Source organism: Gorilla gorilla, chromosome 18 (assembly GCF_029281585.2).
Source record: "Gorilla gorilla gorilla isolate KB3781 chromosome 18, NHGRI_mGorGor1-v2.1_pri, whole genome shotgun sequence".
NCBI lineage: Eukaryota > Metazoa > Chordata > Mammalia > Primates > Hominidae > Gorilla > Gorilla gorilla.
In genome coordinates, this window is record NC_073242.2 from 20,531,830 (window position 1) to 20,558,535 (window position 26,706).

General features: G+C 44.4%; 2 protein-coding genes across 16 annotated transcripts in view; one reads left to right on the forward strand and one right to left on the reverse strand.

The window, feature by feature from the left end:
- The window catches only part of DCUN1D3 (defective in cullin neddylation 1 domain containing 3), a 45,815-nt gene extending 44,362 nt beyond the window's left edge, over positions 1-1,453 (reverse strand). Inside the window, exon 1 of one of the 6 annotated variants that reach the window (XM_031002855.3) lies at positions 1,346-1,453. The gene's annotated coding sequence lies outside the window, so the exon portion shown is untranslated. Of the gene's footprint in view, positions 1-512; positions 615-830; positions 990-1,345 lie in introns of those variants that run through there. The other 5 variants (XM_031002856.3, XM_031002852.3, XM_031002854.3 and 2 more) reach the window with 5 other exon arrangements.
- On the forward strand, positions 1-25,611 carry LYRM1 (LYR motif containing 1). Of its 10 annotated transcripts, XM_055365421.2 has the most exons (6): positions 12-123; positions 504-631; positions 925-1,162; positions 16,172-16,330; positions 20,739-20,831; positions 24,607-25,611. In XM_055365421.2, the coding sequence occupies exons 4-6, from the start codon at positions 16,172-16,174 to the stop codon at positions 24,721-24,723; spliced, it is 369 nt and encodes a 122-aa protein (XP_055221396.1). In that variant the 5' UTR covers positions 12-123; positions 504-631; positions 925-1,162; the 3' UTR covers positions 24,724-25,611. The 10 variants fall into 10 exon arrangements, with proteins under 10 accessions (XP_063556106.1, XP_055221396.1, XP_063556107.1 ...); XM_063700036.1 differs by lacking the exon at positions 504-631 and having other exon boundaries at positions 1-123; XM_063700037.1 differs by lacking the exons at positions 504-631; positions 925-1,162 and having other exon boundaries at positions 105-123.
- Positions 25,612-26,706: the final 1,095 nt, after the last annotated feature.

Below are 26,706 nucleotides of genomic sequence, written 5' to 3' on the forward strand. Positions count from 1 at the left end.
TAAAAGAAAATGCTCATTATAATCGGAGCGTAAGAGGTACTCCCAACGTGACAGCCTGTATGAAGTATTACAAAGCTTACAGTTAAGATCTGGGATAGAGGCTGAACACCAAATTCAAAAGAGGTAACCAAGGCACTAAGTGCCATAAAGGAGGAAAGGGGAAGAAAAAAAAATCCACGATTGCCACTCGGCCACAGAGAATTAAAGTGGAAACCAGGGGTGTGCATGGGGGAGGATGAGGGGTGAGAAGTGCGGGGGGGGCGGTGGAGGAACAAACAATACATTTGTCACCCCTTCCCACTTCCTATAGAGGATACAGGCAAAGCCTCCAGCCCCATTACCTCGGACACAGATGGTTATCGTTTATAGCAAAGGTGCACAAAAAGGCCTTCAGGTCTGAGCCCCTTAATTCCAGGGCTGTTAATGATTAAAGAGAACGATGGGGGTGGGGAGGGAAATGAGGGCGGAGGGAGCTGGGAGATTCACCCACCACCTCCCCCTAGGGCTCCTACCTCACAGCGCTCACCCAGGACAGAGGACCAGAGTCTGCACCCCCTCCAGGGCAGCTCCAACCCCATATCCCCAGGCCCTGGGTTGAGGGGTGCTGGCGGTGGGGAGGCAGGGACAGTAGGTAAGTTTTCTGAGCCCTGCGGCTGACACGCCACAGGCTCCCCTCACAGCCTCTTCTTTCAGAGGTACCAGTCCAGACAACGCGCTGATTTCCACTCCTCCCTTTCCACCCCCCTTTCTCGAAGGTACCCAACCCCCGCCCCTTCATCTCTCAATGCCCCCCCGCCTTTTCCTCAACTCCCCCCCTCCCCAAAACTCACAGCTGCTCCAGAGGTTCCTCCAGTCAAACCCTTTCTGGAAACGACGGCGGCCCGGCGGGTCCAAACCACCTACCATCCCCGCTCGCGTTTCCAGGCTCCCTGCCCCCGCCGCCGCCGCCTCTTCTTCCACCACTGCCACCGCCTCCTCTTCATCTGCGGCCCACCGGCGGCGGCCGCCCCGAAGCCCCGCCCCCTCCATCGCCTCCTGCATCATCACTTCCGGTAACCCCGCCGGCCGCCAGCTCCAGGAGGGAGAATGGGAGAGGGGCAAGGAGGGAACGAGTGGAAGATTGCGTCACGACGCACATAAAGACGTACGAAGCCGTCGCCAAGTAAGGGCAAAGACCTAGCAACCCGGAGGGAGCTGGGCTGGACCATTTTTTTTTCTTGTTTTACGGGAATGGAGCGGGGAGGATAATGAAAGCGTAAAGGAAAAATAGGGGGAGGAGGAGCTCAGCTTATTGTTGGATGCGGCGGGAGATGGGTAGAGTCAGTCAGTCGAGACTCCCCCACACCTGGAACTGGTGCTCCCACAGAGGTGGGCCCGGTGGTTTGGTCCGGCCTGGCCTACTGGACCCGCCTGTGCTCGGTCGGCCACGGCTCTGCTGGGCTCCTGGCGCCGACTCCTCCCAGCCCGCCGCGGGCTGCGCGCTTCTGTGGGTGGGGGAAGGCAGGACTGACGCAGAGTGAGTGTAGGGGATGGAGGCGCCGACTCCAGGCGCGGGAGACTGGCGGGGAAGGGGTTGGCTCCCCACGGGCAGGCATGGTTTGGAGGTTGGGCTGCGGCATTGCCGGGAGACGGGCCTGTGTGACCCCAGCTTCTCGGGGGCGGCTTGGTGTCATCGCCACCGGCCTCGGGGTCCTGCCTCACGGAAGTGGCTCGCGCGTCCAAGAGAGGAGGCCTGGTGTGGGGACGCTCAGGTGCCGGCGTGGGGCCCCCTCGGAGGCTGTGAATCTTTTGGACCCCCCGAATGTAAATGGGAGATGGTAGGGGCCGCTCCGGGGGTGAGAGGTGTCTGGCTGGGGAACGTTGGCCCACACCAGGTCCCGTACAGGAACGGAGACTCCCTAGGACCGTGAGAGCCAGCTTCGTAATTCCCTTGCTCTTCAAACCTGAGAGTAGGGTGTTGCTCCGTTACCTTCCATTCGTGTGCAGGAAAGAGTTAAATAAATCAATAAAGAAGGTGTCAGCAAGTGAGAAATGCCCCCCAAAGACCGGATGAGGTGACAGAAGATGGGGGGAGGGCCCCTCGAAATCGGGTAAGGTCGTTCAGAGGAGGCCACGGTTTTGCGGGGATCCGAGACAATGGGTTTTCTGGGTGGAGAGAAGAGCCAATGAGAAGGACTTTTAGGTTGGAAACAGCCAGAAGGCCATGTGGCTGAAGCAAACAGAGCCAGGGCCGGAGTGCTCTGTGATGTAGTTGGGGAAGTGGCATGACTAGCAGCGCCTTTTAGCCCAAGGCAGGGGTTTGGCTAATGTGTACCTTAAGGGTTTTAAGAAGGGAAGTAACCTGACCTGATTTACATTTTTAAAAATCCGCTCTGCCTGCTGGATAGAGAAGGGTGGAAGTAGTTAGACCTGTTAGGAGACTGTTGCACTGTAAGACAAAGGAGAGGTGAAGATAGTGTTGAAAGGGCCGGCCGGGCGCGGTGGCTCACGCCTGTAAACCCAGTACTTTGGGAGGCCCAGGCGGGCGGATCACGAGGTCAGGAGATGGAGATCATCCTGGCCAACATGGTGAAACCCCATCTCTACTAAAAATACAAAAATCAGCTGGGCGTAGTGGCACGCGCCTGTAATCTCTGCTACTCAGGAGAATCGCTTGAACCCGGGAGGTGGAGGTTGCAGTGAGCCAAGGTCGCGCCATTTCACTCCAGCCTGGGCAACGGAGTGAGACTCCGTCTCAAAAAAAAAAAGAAAAAAGAAAAGGCCCTCACTCACAGTGGAAATGGAGAGAATTCCATTCAGCATATATTTGGGAGGTAGTGCTTGCAGGACTTGCTGGGGAATTGGATGTGAAGTGTGTAGGAGAGGGAGGAACCAAGGTTAACTCCCTACGGGAAAACAGTTTAGAAAGGAATATCGAAAGTTCTCTTGAACATATTAAGTTTGATAAGTCTATTAACAAGTCAAATGAAGTTGTCAAGAAGTTAGATATACAAGTCAGGGAAAAATCATAGTTGGAGATAATAAATGAGGAAGGCAGGGAGGAGCTCCCAGATCACCTAAGAAGAGGGTGTAAATAAAAGAGGAAGACCCCTAAATCCCTTGGGTTCTTACCATTTAGAGAGTACCCAGAGAAGGAGAAGCCAGCAAAGGAGATGACACAGACAAGACCTCAGAGATCAAAGAGGCCCCTTAATATCCTGGAATAATGGGACCCATCCCCATGATCAGTGAATCTCATCCACCCGCTTGCCAGCTTCTACCAGCAGCAAGTAGAAGCTAAGTCCTGGCTCAAATCTCTTCCCTCCCTCCCTCTCCCAGCTGTCAGTGCTTTTGGACTTGTGCTCAGGTAATTTGTGTCCGTTATAGAAAACCTGACTTTTTGGATAAATTGTCTATTTATATGGCTGTCTCCCCCAGGTACTGTTTCTTATTTGTGTCTTCCTGGCTCCTGGTACAGAGCCTTGTCCATATGGTGGTTGTAGCTGGGCAGGAACACTGTGTTCTTAAGGTATCAGCCATACAATCCAACAGCTTCTCACAAAAAGGGGCTTTTGTCCCTGCCACTGCTGCCAACCCCACCACAATTATGGTCAGTTCCACAATATAGTAGTGTAAAGGGTATCAGAAGGCCTGGGTTTCAATCCTGGATCTGCCACTGACCAGCAGAGTGGCCATGGATAAAGCTCTTCTCTCTGAGCTGAAGGGTTGGCCTAGATTTGAAGTTGCATACTGACAAGACAGATATTGCCTGCAAACATATTGTTCAGCCCACACAGTGATTTAAATTCTTTTTTAAATTTACTTGCCAACATTTGAAAATTGGACATCAAAATCCAGACTTTGGGCTTCATTTGAAAAATCCGACAATCTGACAACACCAGCCTGAAGTTCCTAGAGGTTCCTACACAGCAACTGTCAGCCAGAGCTGAAGAGCTGTCTCCCGTCTATGTGGCTCATGCTCAGGGTTTGCCAAAAAGGCCTCTCCTCTCCTGCTACCTGGCTGACCGCTGTGGGCATTTGATTTGCAATTCTTGGTCTAGGGCTGTGCTATCCCTGTGTAGCCACTGACCTCATGTGACTATTTAAATAAAAATTCAGTTCCTCCAACACATTATGTTTCAAGTGCCAGTAGCTACCTGTGACAGGTGTGTGTCCTATTGGACAGAGCAGATAGAACATTTCCTTCACAGAAAGTTATCTTGGTCAGCATTGGACTGGAGGAACTCGAGGGTACTATGTAGGCTAGTCATTCTTTGCATGTGAAACTCAAGGGACTTAGCCTACTGAGGAGCTCTGGTGCCTCTGCAGATGGGAAAGTTGTGCCTTCAGTAGTTATTTGATGGTGGAGGAAGCTGTCCTGAAGGCCTGGACCCCTGCACAGAATGTGGTTATTTATCAGAAAGTTGGATCAAGGGTCAGGTGCTAGAAAGCCCCAGCTGTATCTAGTGTGGCATGCAAAGCTCTTTGGTCAGTTTCCTAATCCAGTTCCTCAGAAAACTATCACAAAGCAAGAACTTAAGTCAGTGTCTTGTGTTCTCAGACTTCTCGATTTGATATGAAGGGTGAAAGATCCTGGCTGGGGAGTTATGAATGAATGAATGAATGAATGGTTGATCTTTAGCATTGGCCTTCAATTCCAGCCCCCCCTCCCACATCTCTTCCACTGCCTTCTACTACTAGTAACTGGTGACTGCTTTTTCACCACCTCTGACTGACCCGTACCTTTTCTTTGCCTGTTAAAATATGCTAATAAGGAAACATACTTCCATTTCTTTTGAATTGAGGGGCCCATAACTTTTCATTTAGAACTTCTATCCCTGATGGGAAAAATAGCTGTATATCTATTGGTTGTTATCTCGGTTACAGTAGCCTGATTGGAGTTCCCCTGTACAAATATAATCTTGTGTGCGCTCCGGTGCTGGTATGATATATTTAGAATGGGTGTGCTTGCCTCCTGTGATCTTGTTGGGGATAGACATTTTAGAAGTCTTTCAGACATTTTTTGTTTTGGCCCCGTGTTCTAAAAACTTCCCATATTACAGGGCCTAAACTAAATTATTTTCCCTTAGGTAAAATAAAAATGCCATCCATCCTCTCCTTCCTGCCCCCTATTGCTGACAGACCATATTCTTATCATTTTCTGTGTAAAAAGATGCTGTTTCATAAAATAGCTGCGGTATGATTAAGTATACCACACAAGCATATCCTGAAATTTGCAAAACAGTGTGTGGCATGTGAGGCATTACACTTCCCTTTTTGGATTCTAGTAACCAAAAACTGAATCTGAAACAGGAAATAAGTCTGTGGTTGTGTGTGTGTGTGTGTGTGTGTTTAATTGATAGAGAGGAGGATATGGGACCAGAAATGTATGGAGAACAATTTCACTTAAAGGTTATTGGATTGGGTTAAGAATATGGGTGTACACCAAAAAGGAGGGAGTATAACAGATCTAAGAGAAAAGTCCCCTGAGGGATAAACAAGGAGTAAGAGATAAAGGAAGAAAAATAGGAAGGGAAGCCTGGTCATGCCTTTGGTGTTGGCACCTGCATTATATTTCCAGTAAGAAGTATGCGCTGTGGTCTGAAGATAAGCGGTGCTTCCAACAGGGTTATTTACTCATACCAAAGAACAATAGTCCTTTGCTGTACAGGGATTATTAATGATCAGAGGGAAACAGCTTTAGGAAAATCCATTACTACCACAAAGCAATAAATTCACCAACAGGCCACACATTTCTCTCCTATTCAGACAAAGCTTAGCATAGATAAAAGAGACCTCGTTGTTCTTCCTCTGTTTCCTCCTATTCAGGTAACATTTGTCTTTGTTAACTCTCAGTGCTAAGTGATGTACATGGATTATTTCATGAATAATCCTTACGACTCTGAAAGGGGTTCTGCTATTACCCCATTGTACATTCTAAGAAACCAAGTCTCAGGCAGTTAATAATTTGCCCAATGGGGTAAAGTCAAGATTCAAACCCAGCCTTGTCCACCCAGAGCCCAAAATAAATGTTCATTTATTTCGTATTATATCTGCTATTCCTTACAAATGGGACAGATATTCCCTACTCTGCTATACAGGGCAAGAACGTCTGGTTGCTCTCACATTATCAAGAGCATTTCAATTCTGTAGAGGTTTTCCAAATGACAGTTTTAAGTCAGTTTTCTAGATTGATTTTAACCCATGATCATTGAGTATAGTGGACCTTATTCCCCAAAAGGATTTTTTCAGGAAAAAAGTATCAGAACCCCATTCTTCTATGTTTGGTTCTAAACTTCATGGAAATATTATAAGGTATTTCAGTCCAGTGGACAAACCCTAACCAGCCTTAAGAAAACTTAAGAGTGAGGGTTACATCATAGCTGTGTCTCTTACGCTGTTCTGGATGAAACTGATGAGGATTCCTCCCCAAGTAACACTGAGTCTCCAGTTCTTTATCCTGACACACACTGCTCTTGAAAGCATCCTAGTAAGGGTTAATTAGTATTTAACCCTTCAATGCTCTGGGATCATCACTTGGGAAGCTTGTCCAGATACCATCGTGTGTATCTCAGGATGAGAACATACGTTATCAATGACCATTCTGTGTGTGTAAATTTATTCTTCTAATACATATTTGTCATGTTCCAACTATGTGCCAGCCTAGGCATGTAATGTACAAGACAGTCCCAAATCTCTGCCTGCTCTCCCCACCTCCTACTCCCTGCAACACACACATGGTGGAATAAGAAAGGTAAGTCATGCAAAATTATGATAGAGTAGGATGAACATTATGACAGGGGTATGCTAGAGGTGCCAGGAGTGCACATAGCCGGGACACTGACCCAGCCCCAGTGTGAAAAGGGCACCCGTCCAGAAGTGATGGAAGTCAAAAGGTGGAAGCAGCAAATAGGCAAAGAAAGGGTATTTCAGTTGTATGAAGTAGAGAGGCTTCCTATGGCAAAAAGAGGGACATTGCACATAATGAGCACAGAAGACCATGATCTCATTTGGGTGGAGTTTATGATTCCCCCTCCTTGCTAAAAAATCATAAAGTACTTGGGAGAGAAATTTGACTATACTACGGTCATGAGTTCTGATGAGGGAAAAAGTTCCATCTAGGGGTAGGTCTTTCCTGAAATAAATGGAAAGGGGTGTTTAACTTCCTGGGGCTTGAAAATCAGGGTAAATTCCTCTTGCCTTTGTCCCATTTCTTATTTGTACTGCAACACATTTTCTTTAGAAGGCAAAGCCTCATGAGAGTCCAGCATTTGGAATTTGGACATTCCTGAGACCAGAGTCATACTTCTATAAATCTCATCTGGGGAAAGGGAATTTTCATCTCTGCTCTTAAATTCCTAAGTGTTCATGCTGCAATGGTCTTTCCAAAGGCAGAGGAACTGTTCCAGAGGTGGGGAAAAAGGGCACAGTGGATGAGGCCCCTCATACCAGCAGATCTTTCCATAGTCCTCCTGTAGAAACACCAAGTGTCTGGGTATGCCTTGTACAGTAAGTTCTTGGAACCTCCCCAGACCCTCTCACTGCACTTTGGACAGTGAGTGGCAGAGTGGGTGGGTGTTTGGTGTTTGGTTTTTGTTTTTGTTTTTTAGACTGATCGCTGCCCATTATGAGTCCCCATTACTGACTCCAAAATAAAAACAGAAAAGCTTGTGGTCAGTCAGGAAAATGATCATCCAGCTTTTTTGGCTCTTGACCCTGACTCCTGTCAACTAATTAGGGGCATTAGGCAAGATCTTGTTTCACCATCTGTACAAGTGTTGGAATTATAAGTAGTTATGATATACAGTAGTTTGATAATACAGTGTATTTAAAAAGATATAAATCAGACCATGTTACTCCAGCTTGCATAAAATCTACCAGTGTCTTTTGCGCTTAAGACCAGAAACAAAGTGCCTTTCCAAGGCCTACCCCCAACCTGTGCTGGATTCTGTGGACCTGTGGCCCCTTTCCCAAAGGCTCTTGTTGCATTCATGTTCATCTTTTTTATTTTCATTTTTTGAGACAGAGTCTGACTCTGTTGCCCAGGCTTGAGTGCAGTGGCGTGATCATAGCTCACTGCAGCCTTTATCACCTGGGCTCAAGGGATCCTCCCACCTCAGCCTCTGAAAGTTGGGCTTATAGGCATGAGCCACCATGCCTGGCTAATGTTTTTATTTTTCAATGGAGATGGGATCTCCCCATGTTGCCCAGGCTGGTCTCAAACTCTTGGGTTCAAGCAATCCTCCCACCTCAGCCTCCCAAAGTGCTGGGATTACAGGCATGAGCCACCATGCCCTGCCTCATGTTCATCTTTGAAGTCGATTCCCACGTCACATCCTTTGCTCCTGTTGTTCCCTCTACTTGCACCAGCTTCCCCTTACCTGGGTCCGTTATTAGGTTCCATCACACCATTCAGGACTCAGCTCAAATGTCACTGACCACCCAGAAAATAACCCCCACCTCTGGTCATTTGTATCTTATTACTCTTCAGAGCACATATGACTGTCTGAAATTCTTGTTCTTGTACATCATCTGCCTCTGCCACTAGAATATAAGCTCAAGGAGGGTAGGGACCATGGCTGCTTATTTATCACTGTATCCCCAGAAACGGCAGGTGTCTGGCACATGGTGGACCTTCAATAAATGTTGAGTGAGTGGATGGATGGATGGATCCTTGGAAGGGAAGAGTAAGGCCTACCAGGTAGTAGCACTGTAGTGAGCCCCTGCACTGGTGGCTTTTATGTTGGCTCCATTGGAGTCAGAGGGGACAGGGTTGCCACGGGGAATGGAAGAGCAAAGCGGTGCAGCCATGTGCCCAGCCTGCTTAGAGCACGCTGGTGTGTAACATAATTAAAAAGGGCGGTTGCAGGTTAGGAGCAGGGGCAGGTGGCAAATGGGGAAGGCTATTGGAATTCACATCAATGTGCAAAAAAATTGCTTCCTTTGCTCTTTGTATAGAAAGGGACTAGAATTATTTAGTTCCCTTTGTCACAACTAGCTAAGCTCTTTAAAGCAATCAACAGACATTCAACATTTATTGAGACTGAACAGTGTATTTCGTGATTAAAAGCATGGGCTCTAACTTCAGACCAGCTGAGTTTGAATCCTGGCCCTGCCTATTGTTAGCTGTGTGACCTTGGACAAGTTACTTAGTCTCTGCATCAGGTTCCTCCTTTGTAAAATGGGGATAATGGTAGTATCTGCATATATAGAGTACCTAGCAAATTATCTGGCACACAGTAAATGCAAAGCAAATGTAACTTTTAATATTTTTCTTACTGTAATGAACAAGATACAATCCCTGCCCTCCAGGAATTCAGACTCAGAGAAGAAAAAACAAAGTGAAAGAAATGCAGAACTATCTGCTGGCCATGATAGAAGCAAGGAAAAGGTTGCTTTGGAAAAGCTTAATAGCAAGTAGGTGTCTGTTTGATGGTGTGGGGTGGCTAACAGAAAGGAGACATTGTAGGCAGAGGAAGACTCAGCCAAGACAGACAGAAGTATGACATGGCAAGGCACCTTAGAGCAGTAGCTCCCAAACTTCAGAGTCCACATAACAGTTTTTGCTGTTTACCTGTATTTTAAACCAGCTTAAAAAGTTTTCTAATTCATTTCTTTAAAGGAAGCTGTATATCACATAAAATCTAAATCACTCAAAATTATGGGTTTGATGGGCTTTTCTAATATACAGTTTGTATTGTATATCTAAGATCACCTCCCCAACCAATCTTTGGGACACTTGGCATTAGGGGACACATCTCTTAACTATGACCAGAGGCCACAACACACTGGCAGCAACATCTGTCAGCCTTTTCTTAGTGGCACAGGCCTGCACATCACAGAGGCTTGGAAATGATCCTCACCTCCACACATGTATAACCCTGTGTTATAACAGGGCGTGATTTTTAAGAAAAGAGACCAGCTTCTAGTCCCATTTCTTTCCAGGCACACCTCATATCTTCTGTCTTTCTTCATTCTGGGATTTGGGGGTTAGGGAGATGAAAAGGAGTAAAGAATTGCAAGAAATGTCAGTCTCAGAATAAAGATGATAGAAGGTTAACTTTTAAAAATCTACATGGATAGACTTCGTGACCAGCTGAGACCGCAGTTGAATTGTGGTCCTCTAAACTACTGAATATTCCTGATGTATTGCTGGTAAGAAAATCCCAGCAGACCCCATTGTATCAGATCAACCCCTGATGTAGTGAAGAAGGAAAAGGGCTTCCTTAGTCTTGCATTAATTGTGAGAGATAATTGATAGTTGTAGAGCAATAAATGTTGGTTTCAAGCCATTAAATCCATATTCGGGAAAAGGTGATTTTTCTAAATAAGTTGCTTTCTAGGAACAAAGACAAAAATATAAAAAGGAAAAGAGCTTTTTAAACTTTTTAAAAAATATATGGCTGATTCTGTTTCTAGAATCACAAACTTTCTATAGCACAGGATACTCTCAATTATTCAGCAAACATTTATTGAATACTGATTATATACCTTTCTAGGTGCTGAGAATTCAGCAGTAAATAAGATGAATGTGATCATTGTCCCCCATAAAGATGAGAGTTTACTGGGGGAAAACTTTAACAAACCATTACTTAAGTGAGGAGTGCTATACAAAGAAGAATATTAGGACCTGTGAGAAGGTTCAACAGAGAGCCCCAACCCAATGGGTGTGAGGGAAGCAGGAAGATTTTCTGAGACATCCATATTTTCACTGGGAACGGCAGGATGGATAGGGTTGGTCAGGTAAAAGGGAGGGGTTCAGGGGAAAGCCTTCTAGAAAGAGAAAACTGCATGGATATGTGCCCCTAAGGCAAGAAAGAACATGGTTCCCTCAAAGACCTGAAACAAACCCAGTAAGAAAAGAACAAAAGAAGCATTTTTCTTTTCTTGCCTTTTCTCTCAAGACTTGGAAGGAAATGGTAGGCTAGATTTAATAGTACACAATGGTGAATACAGCTTTAGACCCTTCTCTCAGGAAATCTTTGAAACTTGGGTTTTCTGGGTCACCTGATGTTGCAGAGTGAGACATCACATAAATCCCTTTCAGGATTAGTTTTCAAAACACTTAAACGTTAATTAAAGTGTTTTGAAAATAGTCCTATTAAGTACCAATTGTTAGCACTGCTCATTACCTTGAGGGTATTAACCTAATTGCAGAGCTTGTGTATCAGATTATGGTATATGATCAGTTAGAGTTTGAAACAGTGATTCTTAGAGTCATAGAAGGAAACTAATTAAAGTTAGATTTTTAGAGAAGGTTGCTTTAGCCAGTTGTTGTGGCGCATGCCTGAGGTCCCAGCTACTCTGGAGGCTGAGGCAGGAGGCTCACTCGAGCCTGGGAGGTCAAAGCTGCAGTGAGCCATGATCATGCCACTGTACTCCAGCCTGGGTGACAGAGCGAGACCCTGCCTCTAAAAAAAAAAAAAACAACAACAACAACAAAAAACCTTGCTGCTGATTGAATATGCCTGACCTTGGTCACTTTTCTCAAGTGTCTTGCAGTCAAGGAAGTTCCGTCTGTTAATGACAGGGAAGTGAAGCAATCATTAAGAGATGTTAGTTACAGACTCCCTGTACCTCACAGGAACTGACTCATGTATTTTCATATGAAACCATGGAGTTTTAGGGAGAGCCAGAAACTCAGAAACCTGTTTCCTTACCAGGAAAAATGTCATCATCTCATCTGGGTTTTTATTACAATAAGCCACAAAGCATGATGTTCTCTCTTGGTTTTTATGAATTCCTTGTAAGCATTTTTTCTGTGCAGCCTCATAGACTCAGAATTGGTATTGAATATAACTTTGGTCCTTTTAACCTTTGAATTAGGTGAAGTAGTATTTGAAGCTTTTCATCAGTTGGCTTATTCTTTACTCAAGAATAAACCTCAAGAAACGTCATCAGGGTCAGAGTAAGTGCTCATATTGGAAAGAGAAATTCTCTGTAAGGTGAATTCCTTGCAAGTACTTAGAATTTTGAGGTAAACATGCCCACTTCCAGCTCCAATCTGCATTCTTTAGCTGCTCAAATTCTCATAATTTCAGGACTACCCTAAAGCATATTATCTCCACCTCTTATGCCTTTCCCTCCATAAGTTGAAAATGGATCATGTTCCCAAAAGCAGGCAGTGAGCAGCTTACTTCCTGATCCTGATGAGCCTGTTAGAGGAAAACCCAGAACTCAGAATGAGGTGCCCAGCTGCCTGGCCTTGCTACTTACTCACCAAATCTGCCCTCCTTGTCTTCCCACCCTGTCTTCTGGTTCAAGGCTGTACAATATTCATTGTTCTAATTCTGACTAATCAGAATCTTCCAGTAGTGGGACTTTTTTTTTCTAGCTTCCCTGAATTTATTTTAGATATAGAAATGTAAATAGTTATGAAAAAAGGGGAGGGGGGCTGAAGTACTTTGTTTTTTCATTTTTATAGAGATAGGGTCTCTTTATATTGCCCAGGCTGGTCCTGAACTCCTGGCCTCAAATGATCCTTCCATCTCAGCCTCCCAAAGTACTGGGATTATAGGAATGAGCCACTGGAGCCAGCCCGAAGTTTTTAAATAAGTTGTTGGGGTTTGCTTGTTTGTTTTTGAGATGGGGTCTCACTCTGTCACCCAGGCTGGAGTGCAAGGGCTCAGTCTTGGCTCGTAGTGCAATCTCAGCTCACTTCAGCCTCCCGGGCTCATAAGATCCTCCCACCTCAGCCTCCCAAGTAGCTAGGACTACAGGCACATGCCATCACGCCTGTCCAATTTTTGTATTTTTTACAAAATGAATGTTTTGTTAAAAACATATTACCGAGGTGGGTCTCAAACTCCAGAGCTTAAGTGACCTGCCTGTCCCAGCCTCCCAAAGTGCTGGGATTACAGGCATGAGCCACTGCATGTGGCCTTAAATAAATTTTTTTTGCTTTTTTTGGGGTTTTGTTGGTTTGTTTTTTTTTGAGATGGAGTCTCACTCTGTCACCCAGGCTAGAGTGCAGTGGCGCAATCTCGGCTCACTGCCAGCTCCGCCTCCCGGGTTCACGCCATTCTCCTGCCTCAGCCTCCCGAGTAGCTGGGACTACAGGCGCCCACCACCATGCCCGGCTAATTTTTTGTGTGTATTTTTAGTAGAGACGGGGTTTCACCTTGTTAGCCAGGATGGTCTTGATCTCCTGACCTTGTCATCTGCCTGTCTTGGCTTCCCAAAGTGCTGGGATTACAGGCGTGAGCCACCGCGCCCGGCCGGCCTTAAATAATTTTTTTAAAAAGGAAACACCTAATATCCATCAGCAAAATAGATAGTACATTGGGATATCTTCATACAGCAGGCTGAATTGCAGCACTGAGAATATATGAACCAGAGCCATGTGTAACAACATGGATGAATCTTATGAATGTTATGGGCAAATAAAGCAAATTGCAGAACTTACCTATAAACTTTTTAAACTTGCAAAGCAGGCGGGGTGCAGTGGCTCATGCCTGTAATCCCAGCACTTTGGGAGGCTGAGGCAGGTGGATCATCTGAGGTCAGGAGTTCGAGACCAGCCTGACCAACATGGTGAAACCCCATCTCTACTAAAAATACAAAATTAGCCGGGCATGATGGTGCGCACCTGTAATCCCAGCTAATTGGGAGGCTGAGTCAGGAGAATCACTTGAACCTGGGAGGCGGAGGTTGCAGTGAGCCGAGATTGCGCCATTGCACTCCAGCCTGGGCAACAAAAGTGAAACTCTGTCTCAAAAATAATAATAATAATAATAATTAAATAAATAAATAAAACTTGCAAAGCAATACTATAAATGTTATGTGTAAAGATATGCACAATAAACAACAAATTCAGCATAATGATTCCTTCTAGGAGAGGAAGGGAAATGTGATTTGGAAGGGGTACAGTGGGGGTTTCTACTGGATACATAATTTATTCTTTAAGGTCTGTTGTAACTGTATGGCTATTATATTGGTCTCAATATCTTTTCTTTGTTTTTTTTTTTTTTTTTGGAGACAGAGTCACTGTTGCCCAGGCTGGAATACAGTGGTGTGATCTTGGCTCACTGCAACCTTCACCTCCTGGGTTCAGGTGATTCTCGTGCCTCAGCCTCCAAATAGCTGGGATTACAGGTGGTTGCCACCACACCTGGCTAATTTTTGTATTTTTAGTAGAGACTGGGTTTCACCATGTTGCCCAGGCTGGTCTTGAACTCCTTACCTCAAGTGATCCACCTGCCTCGGCCTCCCAAACTGCTGGGATTACAGGCATGAGCCACTGTACCTGGCCTCTATATCTTTTTGTATCTGAAATATTTTGTAATAAGAATTTAAAGATACTGGGAATTATGCTTTTGAAAAATACAATTAGCTTTACAGAATATACCTACGTCCGTTCTCTCTTGGCCACGTCTTCTGAAATTAAAACTGATGTTTGAGACTAAAAACCAAGAGGGGCCTTGAGATCTTCAGTCATCAGAAATATTTTTTTTTTTTCTTTTTTTTGAGACGGATTCTCGCTCTGTCACCCAGGCTGGAGTGCAGTGGCCGGATCTCAGCTCACTGCAAGCTCCGCCTCCCGGGTTCATACCATTCTCCTGCGTCAGCCTTCTGAGTAGCTGGGACGATAGGCACTCACCACAACGCCCAGCTAATTTTTTGTATTTTTAGTAGAGACGGGGTTTCACCGTGTTAGCCAGGATGGTCTCAATCTCCTGACCTCGTGATCCGCCCACCTCAGCCTCCCAAAGTGCTGGGATAACAGGCATGAGCCACCGCACCCGGCCAGTCATCAGAAAGATTTTTAATTATACTTATTGGACAAGAAAGTAGACCAACGGTTTTGAGAAATATTTCCAAAAAGGTTGTGACAGACTAAAAGAGAGGTTGCAACCTGACAACCTCTGGGTGGAACTGAGCCTACAGACTCATTTTGTTTGGCCTGTACAGTCGTCACTTTTTTTTTTTTTTTTTTCTTTTTGGAGACAGAGTTTCACTCTGTTGCCCAGGCTGGAGTGCAATGGTGCAATCTTGGCTCACTGCAACCTCCGCCTCTGGGGTTCAAGCAATTCTCCTGACTCAGCCTCCCAAGTAGCTGGGACTACAGGCACATGCCGCCACACCCGGCTAATTTTTTTTTTTTTTTTTTTTTGTATTTTAGTAGAGACAAGGTTTCACCATGTTGCCCAGGCTGGTCTTGAACTCCCGAGGTCACGCAATCCACTTGCCTCAGCCTCCCAGAGTGCTAGGATTACAGGCGTGAGCCACCACGCCTGGCCTCACATTTTCAAAAATGATGACTTAGTGTGTTTTTTTGAGATGTCATATTTTTAAAATCTGGATTGCCACCTAATTTTAAGCTATCAGGAAACCTGGCATTCCTAGGCACTTCTTTCTACATGGCAGCTGCTGGCTGGAGCTGAATGGCAACTGTTCCCTTTCAAGGGGGCATTTCCTGTCCAGGTGGCCACTGTCCCCATCCAAGCAAGTCCTCTCATTTATATTACCTGCCAGGCCGCAGAGGCACTTGAGTTTGTAACCAGTGGATTAAATTCCATTTCTCCCTTAACTAGAAAATTCAGTTATCCAAAATATGCCTTCACCTAGGCATTCAGGTGAGTAATATAATTTTACTGGACTGGCTTAAAGAATAATAAGTGTGAGTTTTGGTTTTGCCGTGTTCATAAATGTGGCCACCATGGCAAACGATGTGGTTAAGCAACCCTCAACCTCGGGATGAATTACAAAGCCAGTTGAGAGATACGGTGTTTCTATTAGATGGTTTCGGCAATGCTACCCAACAGATTTGTTGAGAAAGAGCAATTATTTCTAGACTAATTAAAGGTCTTGATTAAAAAACTGTACATCGGCTGGGCACGGTGGCTCACGCTTGTAATCCCAGCACTTTGGGAGGCCGAGGTAGGCAGATTACGAGGTCAGGATATCGAGACCACGGTGAAACCCTGTCTCTATTAAAAATACAAAAAATTAGCCAGGCGTGGTGGCGGGCGCCTGTAGTCCCAGCTACTCGGGCGGCTGAGGCAGGAGAATGGCGTGAACCCGGGAGGCAGAGCTTGCAGTGAGCCGAGATTGCAATACTGCACTACAGCCTGGGCAACAGAGCAAGACTCCATCTCAAAAAAAAAAAAAAAAACTGTACATCTGCCTGGTGCCTCCTGTCAAGTTGCATTTTTATGCAAATTTTCCCTCTTCTATTTTGGTGGGTCTGAAGATGACAACAGCAACACGACAAGAAGTCCTTGGCCTCTACCGCAGCATTTTCAGGCTTGCGAGGAAATGGCAGGCGACATCAGGGCAGATGGAAGACACCATCAAAGAAAAACAGTACATACTAAATGAAGCCAGAACGCTGTTCCGGAAAAACAAAAATGTAAGTAGGCCCCACTTGGAGATTGTGCAGAGGAGAGTTGTTCCTTATGATATTTGTTTATTTCTTTTCGGTCTTTAATCAAGAGGGCTGAGCCGCACAGTCATGGTGGCAGAACTTGGGGCAGGAAGGGGCCAGTGCACAGCTTGGCTAGCTTGCCTGACCACTGGGAAGCCTGTGTTTCTCTCTTCACTTGTTCCAGGTCTCAAGCCAGCCAGTAAGTGGCTCAGTGTCCTCAGAAGACCCTATGAGCCAGGTGACATGAGCAGGCCAATGAGTTTTCAGAGGAGGAGCCAGTCCTCATACTGTACCCGTTGCTGGCCACTCCCATAGGAGGTGTGCAGGAAAGTGGTTTTTTGTTGTTGTTGTTGTTTTTTTTCAATTCATAAACTATTCAAAGCCTCTAAATATAAACCCATTTAGAAGGAAGAGAATAGGATTAAGACACAGGGTTCCCTTCATAACAGCTTTGAACTCAAGCCTCTTTGGCTAGCAGAGTGAGATTGCCCTTTGGGACCACAGAACTGGGTAAAATAGTGTCTCCATTAGCTGGTTTAAGGGAACTGCACACACAGCAGGGAGCCAGACTGGACCTCCCCCTACAAACCCTAAAGCGTTAGCTGTTAGCTCCGGGGAAGACCGCCTGGCACTAAGCATGGAAAAAGGCTTTCACACCTGACTTCTCTTCCGTCTCCTCACTGATCTAATGGATTCAGCGCGGTCACTGCTCCCCTCATGAAACTTCCTAACAGTCTACTCTCACCACTTTTCCCTCTCTGACCTCTGACTGTCTCTCTTCAGCCCTGTCATCACACACCCTCCCGCCAGCTGCAGGGGTCCTCTGAAGGTCAGCCCTCTGTGCTGAGGCCCGTGCAACATGCAGCCACCTTGTGATTTAAGCTGTCACATCTGAATCCCCAGCTTTGGCCTCTGCCTGGCCACCTGAAGGACCTCACCACGGCTTAATGGTCCAAAGCAGGGTCATCTTTCTACAGGAGTGCCTCCCCTTCCCCACTGGCCCATTGGTGTCACAGCTCCTGTCACCACTCTGCAACTCTTTGTTCTCATTCCTCACTCAACAAATATTTGATTGCCTACTATGTGCCAAACACAAGATTAGATGTCGAAGACAAACATAAGCCAAACCAAGACACAGCTGTCAAAGGCATTTGAGTTAGATGGAAAGAAATATAAAATTACAGTTGGGAAAAGTGCTACAAAGGCTGGACATGGTGGCTCACGCCTGTAATCCTACCACTTTGGGAGGCCAAGGCTGGAGGGTCAGTTGAGCCCAGGAGTTCGAGACAAACCTGGGCAACATAGCGAGTCCCTGTCTCTTAAAAAAAAAAAAAAAAAAAAAGCGTTACCACAGAAGCCCTCCTAATCTGCAGCAACTTCCCCTTCTCTGAATCCCTGATGCCTCTAGCTTTTCAAGGCTGACTTATGAAGTTTCTCTCTACCCTTCTGACCTTCCTCCAAACCCAGCTTCCCCAAACTTTTTCTGCTCTTAGCATAGACCATGCTTGCCAAACCAGAGTATATGTACCCCATGAGGTCCTTAAACAATCCTCTAAGGAATGGAAATAAAATACAACTGCTATTTCTATTTATCCTTTCATCTTTCTAAAAAGTCTGTCTGGTACACAGTTACAATGAACTTGTTAGTACATATATATAATTTATAAATTAATACATTTATAAATTAATATAAATACATATATAGGGGCTGTGGGCTCAGAAATATTTCAATGAAAAGAGTAGGTGATTGGCCAGGTGCGGTGGCTCACGCCTATAATCCTTACACTTTGGGAGGCTGAGGCCGGTGGATCACTTGAGGTCAGAAGTTTAAGATGAGCCTGGCCAACATGGTGAAACCCTGTCTACTAAAAATACAAAAATTAGCTGGGTGTGGTGGTGCACACCTGTAGTTCCAGCTACTCAGGAGGCTGAGGCACGAGAATTTCTTGAACCTAGGAGGCAGAGATTACAGTGAGCCAAGATCATGCCACTGCACCCCAGCCTGGGCAACAGAGGAAGACTCTGTCACCAAAAAAAACAAAAAAAGAGTAGATGATCAAAAGGCTTGGAGATCCCTAAATAGTTGTTTATATTCTCCTTTTTCTTCTTTATTTTATTTATGTTGGCATGGTTTTCCCAACCAGATCATCAGTTCCTTGAACATATAGACAAGGTCTTATACTTATCTAGTATATCCCAAGGGACCTCCTTGTGGTTGTCACTAAATGAATGAGCAGCTATAAATACTTTGATTTAACTGACCTCCTCCAGGAAATCTTCCTCAGTTTCTCTGCTTCCCCCTCAACCCCATGCTGGCCGCCTGTTCTGAATTCCTATAGCTGTCTGTAGCAGTCACTGCATCCATTGATTATATACCACTGTGCCTTTTCTGTAGCTTCAGGTATCAGAGTTGTTCTGCCCAAGTAATAACTTTGATAGTTGAAGGCACTGTCCAGCCTGCGGTGTTGGGGATATCATAGTACATGCCCAATAAACCTTTGCACGCTCACTCACCTGAAGACTACTCAAGACTTTCGGTTTTCAGTTATCGCAATAACCCTTCCTTTGCCTCGGCTTGGATTGGCTCGAGGAGTGAGCCAGAGGGAGGTGTATGTGCCACTGATGGTACATGAGATTATTTGGGAGTGGGCGGAAGAGGTACATGGGTTCTTAATTTTAAGATATGTACTTGCTTTAGCATGTGTTATAAAGGACAGAGAATATTAGACCACAGTTTCACAAATGCTATTGCTTAAGAGAGTCAATTTAGTGAAAAATTTTAACATTAGTATAAGTAGTATGTGGATATGGCAGAATCATGCAGCCAGCCCGTGAATGACTGAATTTGGAGTACTGTAGCCCAAGCTTGTTCAGATAGACAGCTGAAGCCCTGGAAGCCCCAACCCCCTTAACCATATCTTTGTCAAGGGCTTTTTCTTTCTTCCTAGTCCCTCATGCAGACATAATGAGTTTCTTGTAACTTTGATTACTCTTAAGAGTTTAATAATCCAAAGGTATCCCATGAACTGCTCTGAATCTCAGTGGGCAAATGGGAACACGGAACTCTTTTCCAACACAGACAGCAAATCAGTGACTTCTGAGAAGCACAGAGGTCAGAAAGTTGGGCCTCTGCCGCAAGGGACTCACAGCTGTGGTTCTCTGCATTGCTGTTCCTGGAACTCTTCTCTGCTCCAAGAGGTACCATAGGACAGGAACGCCCTTGAAATTTCCAAGCCACATGGACCCAGACTTTGCTGCGTGGGTGTCATCTGGTGCTGATGCAATCCTAGCTCAGCTTTGAAGTCCACTTGCAAACTCCTAGCACAGCCACGTCTTGATTCATTTTCCTACCTAATAATGAAAGAGTTTCTCCCTTTTTCCTACTTGGCTGTTTTTCAGAATGAACTTTTTATTCCTTTAATTGAAAGTGGATTACCATGATTTGACTATTTTGGAATTTCAAAAGCCCTTTGTTCCCCTTACTAATGAGCCAAGGCAGTTGACAGTTTAAGAGGTGTAGATCATTCTCCAGTGTCTTACTCTGGGGGTTTCAGGACAGCACTTGCAGAAACCATGGGGTTACTTTAAAGTTTAATCAACATGAGGGGGGGTGTGAAGAAGCACTCCCAGTCAGTGTCGGTGAGAATATAATTTATAGATTGTTGGTAGGAATGTAAATTGGTGTGAACTCTAGAGAGTAATCTGGGAATATCTGTGAGAATTAAAAATGCATGAATCTGTGCCTTTGTCCTAGCAGTCCTCTCTCTCTAGGAATTCATCTTTTAGATACATATGCATGTAAGCAAAGTAATTTTAGAGAGATTCATAGCGGAATCATTTATAATAGCAAAAAATTGGAAATAACTCAATTATCCATGAGTAGGAGATTGGTGAAATTATAATAAAGCCTTCTGTTGGAATTTTATATAGCTGTTAAAAAGAAGGGAGCAGCTCTATAGATGGAATATAGAAGGAACCTCAAGTTATGTTCATGAAAAAGCAAGGTTCAGAACAAAGGGAGCTATTGTTTGTGTGAGAAAAATAATCAGCTTCTACATACATGTGCATTTTCACATATACATAGAATACCCCTGCAAGAACACACAAGAAACTGCTAATTGTTGTCTCCGAGATGAGGAACTGGAATAGAGGAGTAAGAGGGAAACGTAGTTTTTATGTTACATCCTTTTGTATTATTTGAATTATTTTTACCTACTTTAACGATTTTAAAAGTTTATGGTAAGCTTTAATATTAAATTGCTTTTGATTTTCCAAATTAGCAACATTTCATTTACTGGCTAGTGAACTAAAAAAGTTTGAGAAAATGTATACCTATACTCTATGTACCATTAGAAAGATACTATCAGCCTCATTTCTTTCTCCCTTTTAATAGCTCACGGACACAGACCTAATTAAACAGTGTATAGATGAATGCACAGCCAGGATTGAAATTGGACTGCATTACAAGATTCCTTACCCAAGGCCAGTAAGTGTGACTCCAGTTAACAAGTGCTGGGTACTTACCCTCATCAACCTGGTTATTTCCAGGAATGTGTAACAAGAGGGCGAGTGCTTGCTGAGAAGCCCAGAGCTGCTGTGGGAGGCATGTTGGAAATAAGCTATCATTGCATGCTGCCAGCCCATCACAACAAAGTAAAGTGTCAATGAATGCATGACGTATCCTGCTTACATAGCTTTCCACGTATGGAAGGGAAAACCAGCTCACACTGTAGAGCTTTTTCTCTTTTCACTTTCATCTTTTTTATGGAAATGTGTTTAATTATAAAAGGCAGGTTTGTTGTTACTAAAAGAATAAAGTTCAAACATGAAAGGAATGCATAAAGTAGAAAGTAAAAATGGTCAAAAATTCTCATCCAGGCTAGGCACTGCGGCTCATGCCTATAATCCTAGCACTTTGGGAGGCCAAGGCAGGAGGATCACTTGAGGTTAGGAGTTTGAGACCAGCCTGGGCAACACAGTGAGACCCCATTGCTATACAAAATTTAAAAATTAGCCAGGCATAGTGACACACTCCTGTATTCCCAGCTACTTGGGGAACTGAGGTGGGAGAATTGCTTCAGCCCAGGAGGTTGAGGCAGCAGTGACCCATGATCACACCACTGCGCTCCAGCCTGGGTGACAGAGTGAGACCCTGTCTCAAAAAATAAATAAAACTTAAATTTATGTATATAAATTTAAAATAAAAAAATATATAAATAAACTTAATACATTCAGAAAGTTAAGAAACAAATTTCAAATTTATATGAATTTAAAATAATAAATATATATAAATTTGTTTTCTTAAATTCTTTCATACCATAAATTTGAAACAATAATTTAATTTAAAAGAAGTTTTATTTATTTATTTATTTGTGGAGACTGAGTCTTCGCTCCATCACCCAAGCTAGGTACAGTGGTGCAGTCATGGCCCACTGCAGCCTTGACCTCCCGGGCTAAAGTGATTCTCCCACCTCACTTCCCCAAGTAGCTGGGACTACAAGCATGTGCCACCACGCCCAGCTAATGTTTTAATTTTTTGTAGAGATGGAGGTCTCACTGTGTTGCCCAGGCTGGTCTGGAACTCCTGGGCTCAAGCAATCCTCCCACCTCAGCCTCCCAAAGCTCTGGGATAACAGGCATGAGCCACCGTGCCTGGCCAGAATTCTTTTTTGTTTGTTAGTTTTTTTGGAGACAGAGTCTTACTCTGTCGCCCAGGCTGGAGTGCAGCATGATTTCTGCTCACTACAACCTCTGCCTTCCCAGTTCAAGTGATTCTCATGCCTCAACCTCTCGAATAGGTGGAACTACAGTTGTGCACCACCACACCCAGCTAATTTTTTGTATTTTAATAGAAACAAGGTTTCACCGTGTTGCCCAGGCTGGTCTTGAACTCCTGAGCTTAGGCAGTCTGCCCACCGTGGCCTCCAAAAGTGCTAGGATGACAGGCGTAAGCCACTGCACCCAGCCCAAAATTCTTAAAAAAAAAAAAAATTTCTCATTGTGTAGAGGGTGAACACTTTAACTGTTAAATGGAAAATTGCCAATATTCAACTCTTTTAGCTACAAAAACAGCAATTTTATATTGTAGTGGCTCAACCTAATTAGTTTGGTAGTATACCCTTTTAGTCTTTTTTTCTGTATTCATGTACCTACATTTTCTTTACATATGTAGGATTCTGGATATAATGTTATACTGCGTACTTATTTTACTTCATGTCTTCTGCACATCTTTGTATGTAGCTCTCCCTCAATCTTTTTTTTTTTTTTTTTTTGAGACAGAGCCTCACTCTGTCACCCAGTCTGGAGTGCAGTGATGCAATCTTGGCTCACTGCAGCCTCCTGGGTTCAAGGGATTCGCCTGCCTCAGCCTCCTGAGTAGCTGGGATTACACATTACAGGTGCACCACCACACCCACCTAATTTTTGTATTTTTAGTAGTAACAGGGTTTCACCATGTTGGCCAGGCTGGTCTCGAACTCCTGGCCTCAAGTGATCCGCCTGCCTTGGCCTCCCAAAGTGCTGGGATTATAGGTATGAGCCACCACGCCCAGCCCAATCTTTTTTAAATGATTGCATTGTATGCTATTGTAAGAATGTGCCATTGTGTTACGGTTCTTCAAAGAAACAGAACCAGTAGAATGAAGGTATGTACATCTAGGGACAGCTAGATGTATATGTGAAGAGATTTATTATGAGGAATTGGCTCTCTATATATCTAGGCAGAGATACATCTAGATACGCCTGAAAGGAGTTTTTTTGGTTCTTTTTTTTTAGATGGAGTCTCGCACTGTCACCCGGGCTGGAGTGCAGTGGCACGATCTCGGCTCACTGCAACCTCCACCTCCCGGGTTCAAGCGATTCTCCTGCCTCACCCTCCCAAGTAGCTGGGATTACAGGCCCCCGCCACCATGCCAGCTAATTTTTTGTATTTTTAGTAGATACAGGGTTTCACTATGTTGGCCAGGCTGGTCTCAAACTCCTGACTTTGTGATCCGCCCACCTCAGCTTCCCAAAGTGCTGGGATTACAGGCGTGAGCCACTGTGCCCGGCCGAAAGGAGATTTATTATAAGGAATTGTTGCATGTGATTATAGAGGCTGAGAAGTCCTAGGATTTGCCATCTGCAAGCTGGAGACCCAGAAGAAAGCTGGTGGTATTACTCAGTTTGAGTCCACAGGCCTGAGAACCCAAGGGGCCAATGGTGGAAATCCCCAGTCTGAGGCCCAGAGAAGATGAGGTGTCCCAGCTGAAACAGGCAGGAAGCAAAAGGAGCCGCTTCCCCTTCTTCTGCCTGTTTGTTCTATTCAGGCCCTCCATGGATTGGATGATGCCCATTCACACTGGGGAGGGCCATGTGCTTTACTAAGTCCACTGATTCAAATGCTAATCTCATCCAGAAACATCCTCACAGATACACCTAGAAATGATGTTTAATCTGGGCACCCATCGCCAATCAGATTGACACAAAAAATTAAGCATCCTAGGCCAGGCACGGTGGCTCATGCCTGTAATCCCAGCACTATGGGAGGCCAAGGCAGGTGGATCACTTGAGGTCAGGAATTCGAGACCAGCCTGGCTAACATGGCAAAACCCCATATCTATTAAAAATACAAAAATTAGCCGGGCGTGGTGGCGAGCACCTATAATCCCAGCTACTCGGGAGGCTGAGACAGAGAATCACTTGAACCTGGGAGGCCGAGGTTGCAGTGAACTGAGATCATGCCACTGCACTCCAGCCTGGGTGACAGAGTGAAACTGTGTCTCAAAAAAAAAAAAAGAAAAGAAAGAAAAATTAACCATCCCAGCCATAATTTAACCAGCCCCTCTTGCTAGGCAGTTAGTTTGATCCCAATTTTCTACTATGCACAGAACATCTTTATATACACACACTTTTCTCCCCTTCTTTGGATTCTCAACTTGCTATGTGATCCATGCTCGTTTTTTCTCCTCTATGCAGGCGATATAGCAAAGAGCACAGGCTCTGGAATCTGACAGATCTGGGTTCAAATCCTGGCTTCCCTTCTTAATGTATAACCTTAAGCAAGTTTTTTAACTTCTCTGAGGTTTCATTTCCTCATCTGTAAATATTAGAATAATAATCCTTTATGAGGTTGTTGTAGGATTAACTTGTGTAAAGATTAATGAATCAATGTAGATACAGCACTTAGCAGAGAATATGGTACTTTCTGAGTAGATCCTCAGTGAATATGAGCTGCTGCAATGATGATGAGTATGATTCTTCATATTATTGTTCTTATTCAGATTCATCTGCCTCCAATGGGCCTTACCCCACTCCGAGGCCGGGGACTTCGAAGCCAAGAGAAACTGAGGAAACTTTCCAAACCAGTATATCTCAGATCTCATGATGAAGTTTCCTAATCTAGAGGAAAGTTTATTTCTGCAAATGATGAGCCAACTAGTTATTGAATGTAAACCAGATGGCAAAACACTTCTTGATTAGGGGCAAAAATTCAAATGTCTTCTTAAAACCTCCACAATTGATTCTCCCTCTGTGACGTGCACTTAGATATCCCTAGAGTTTCTCAGCATCTTTCTTCCTGAATGGATGGCATTATCCCTAGAGGTCATGGACCTTACATCCTCACTGCAGTCACCTTTGGAAACAAGACCGAGGCCTGTAGAAGGAAAGCGGAAGGGTGTAAGAGCTGTTCATGGGAATTCCATTCACCACACATGCCAGATGATGGAAAGAAATTTGCCAGTCACTGGAAGTTACTGTGGCTACTATAAAACTATGTACCACTCTCAGAATATTCTTAGGCTTTTTTTTTTTTCAAGTTATAGATTTGCTTAAAAGTGAGGTTTTTTTGTGTGTGCTTTTTTGTTGTCTTTTGACCCTTCCAGTTTCCAAACTTGTCTTAAAAAGTGCATCATTGGATTGACCATGGTTTTTCATGAAATTTTATGAGATTTCTGCCTTAACAAAATGCATATATTCCTTATCTTAAAGCCTGTCATTACTTAGGATGCACTTATAGGATCTGAAAAGCTCACTTTAAACTCATACTGCATTCATTACGAGTATTTTACGTTAACATAATTGAAAAGTACAAGGTCCAAGCTGGCTTTCAAATTATGTCTAAACAGAAATGGGACAAATAGACTTGAAAATAGAAGGGATTTATTCCACCCCTGCAAGGGTAGAGTCAGGTGAGAGTCCCTTGGTGAGTCATTTGTACATCAGTGTCATTTCTTCTTAACCTCTGAAGAAGATGGGCATCAGAAATAAAGACAAAGCACTATCAATTTTTGTCTGTCTATTCTTTTTCAAAATGGACTCCTGACCCTCAGAAGCAATAGCTGGAACCTACTCCTATGAGGAGGAGCACACGTTTTCACACTCAAGGTAACTTATCACAGGGTTTGGCAATAACGTAGAGAACAAATATGATGCTGTATCAGTGGAGTAATAGTATATGTATATATATAAAATTTTTTTTTTTTTCGAAACGGAGTTTTGCTCACATTGCCCAGGCTGGAATGCAATGGTACAATCTCAGCTCACCGCAACCTCTGCCTCTCGGGTTCAAGCAATTCTCCTGCCTCAGCCACTCGAGTAGCTGGGATTACAGGCATGTGCCACCATGCCTGGCTAATTTCATATTTTTAGTAGAGACGGGGTTTCTCCATGTTGGTCAGGCTGGTCTTGAACTCCTGACCTCAGGTGATCCGCCCGCCTCAGCCTCCCAAAGTGCTGGGATTACAGGCGTGAGCCACCATGCCAGGCCTCAGTGTGTGCATATTTAACACAAATGCAACTAGTACACTTTGTGCTGCTATAATGGAATATCTAACACTAGGTACTTTATGAAAAACAGAGATTTATGTCTTAACAGTGCTGGAGGCCAGGAACTACAAGATTGAGGAGTCTGCACCTGGTGAGGGCCTTCTTGCTGTGTCGTTATATGGCAGAAGGCATCACATGGTGAGAGAGAGTGAGAGAGGGCCAAACTCACTTTTATAACAAACCCAGTCTCGTGATAATGAACACACACCTGCCATTATGACATTCATTCATGAGGGCAGAGCTCTCATGATCTAATCCCCTTTTAAAAGCCCTACTTCTCAACACTGTTGCAATGGTGATTAAGTTTCCAACACATGAACTTCAGACGACACATTTAAATCATAGCATTCTATCCCTGGCCCCCAAAACTCACGTCATTCTCACATGCAAAATACATTCTATCCCAGTAGCCCAGAAGTTTCAACTTGTTTCAGTGTCAACTCAAAAGTCCAAATTCCAGACTGATCTAAATCAGATATGGGTGAGGCTCAAGGCACAATTCATCCTGAGGTAAATTTCCCTCCAGCTGTGAGCCTGTTTTATCTATCTACTAC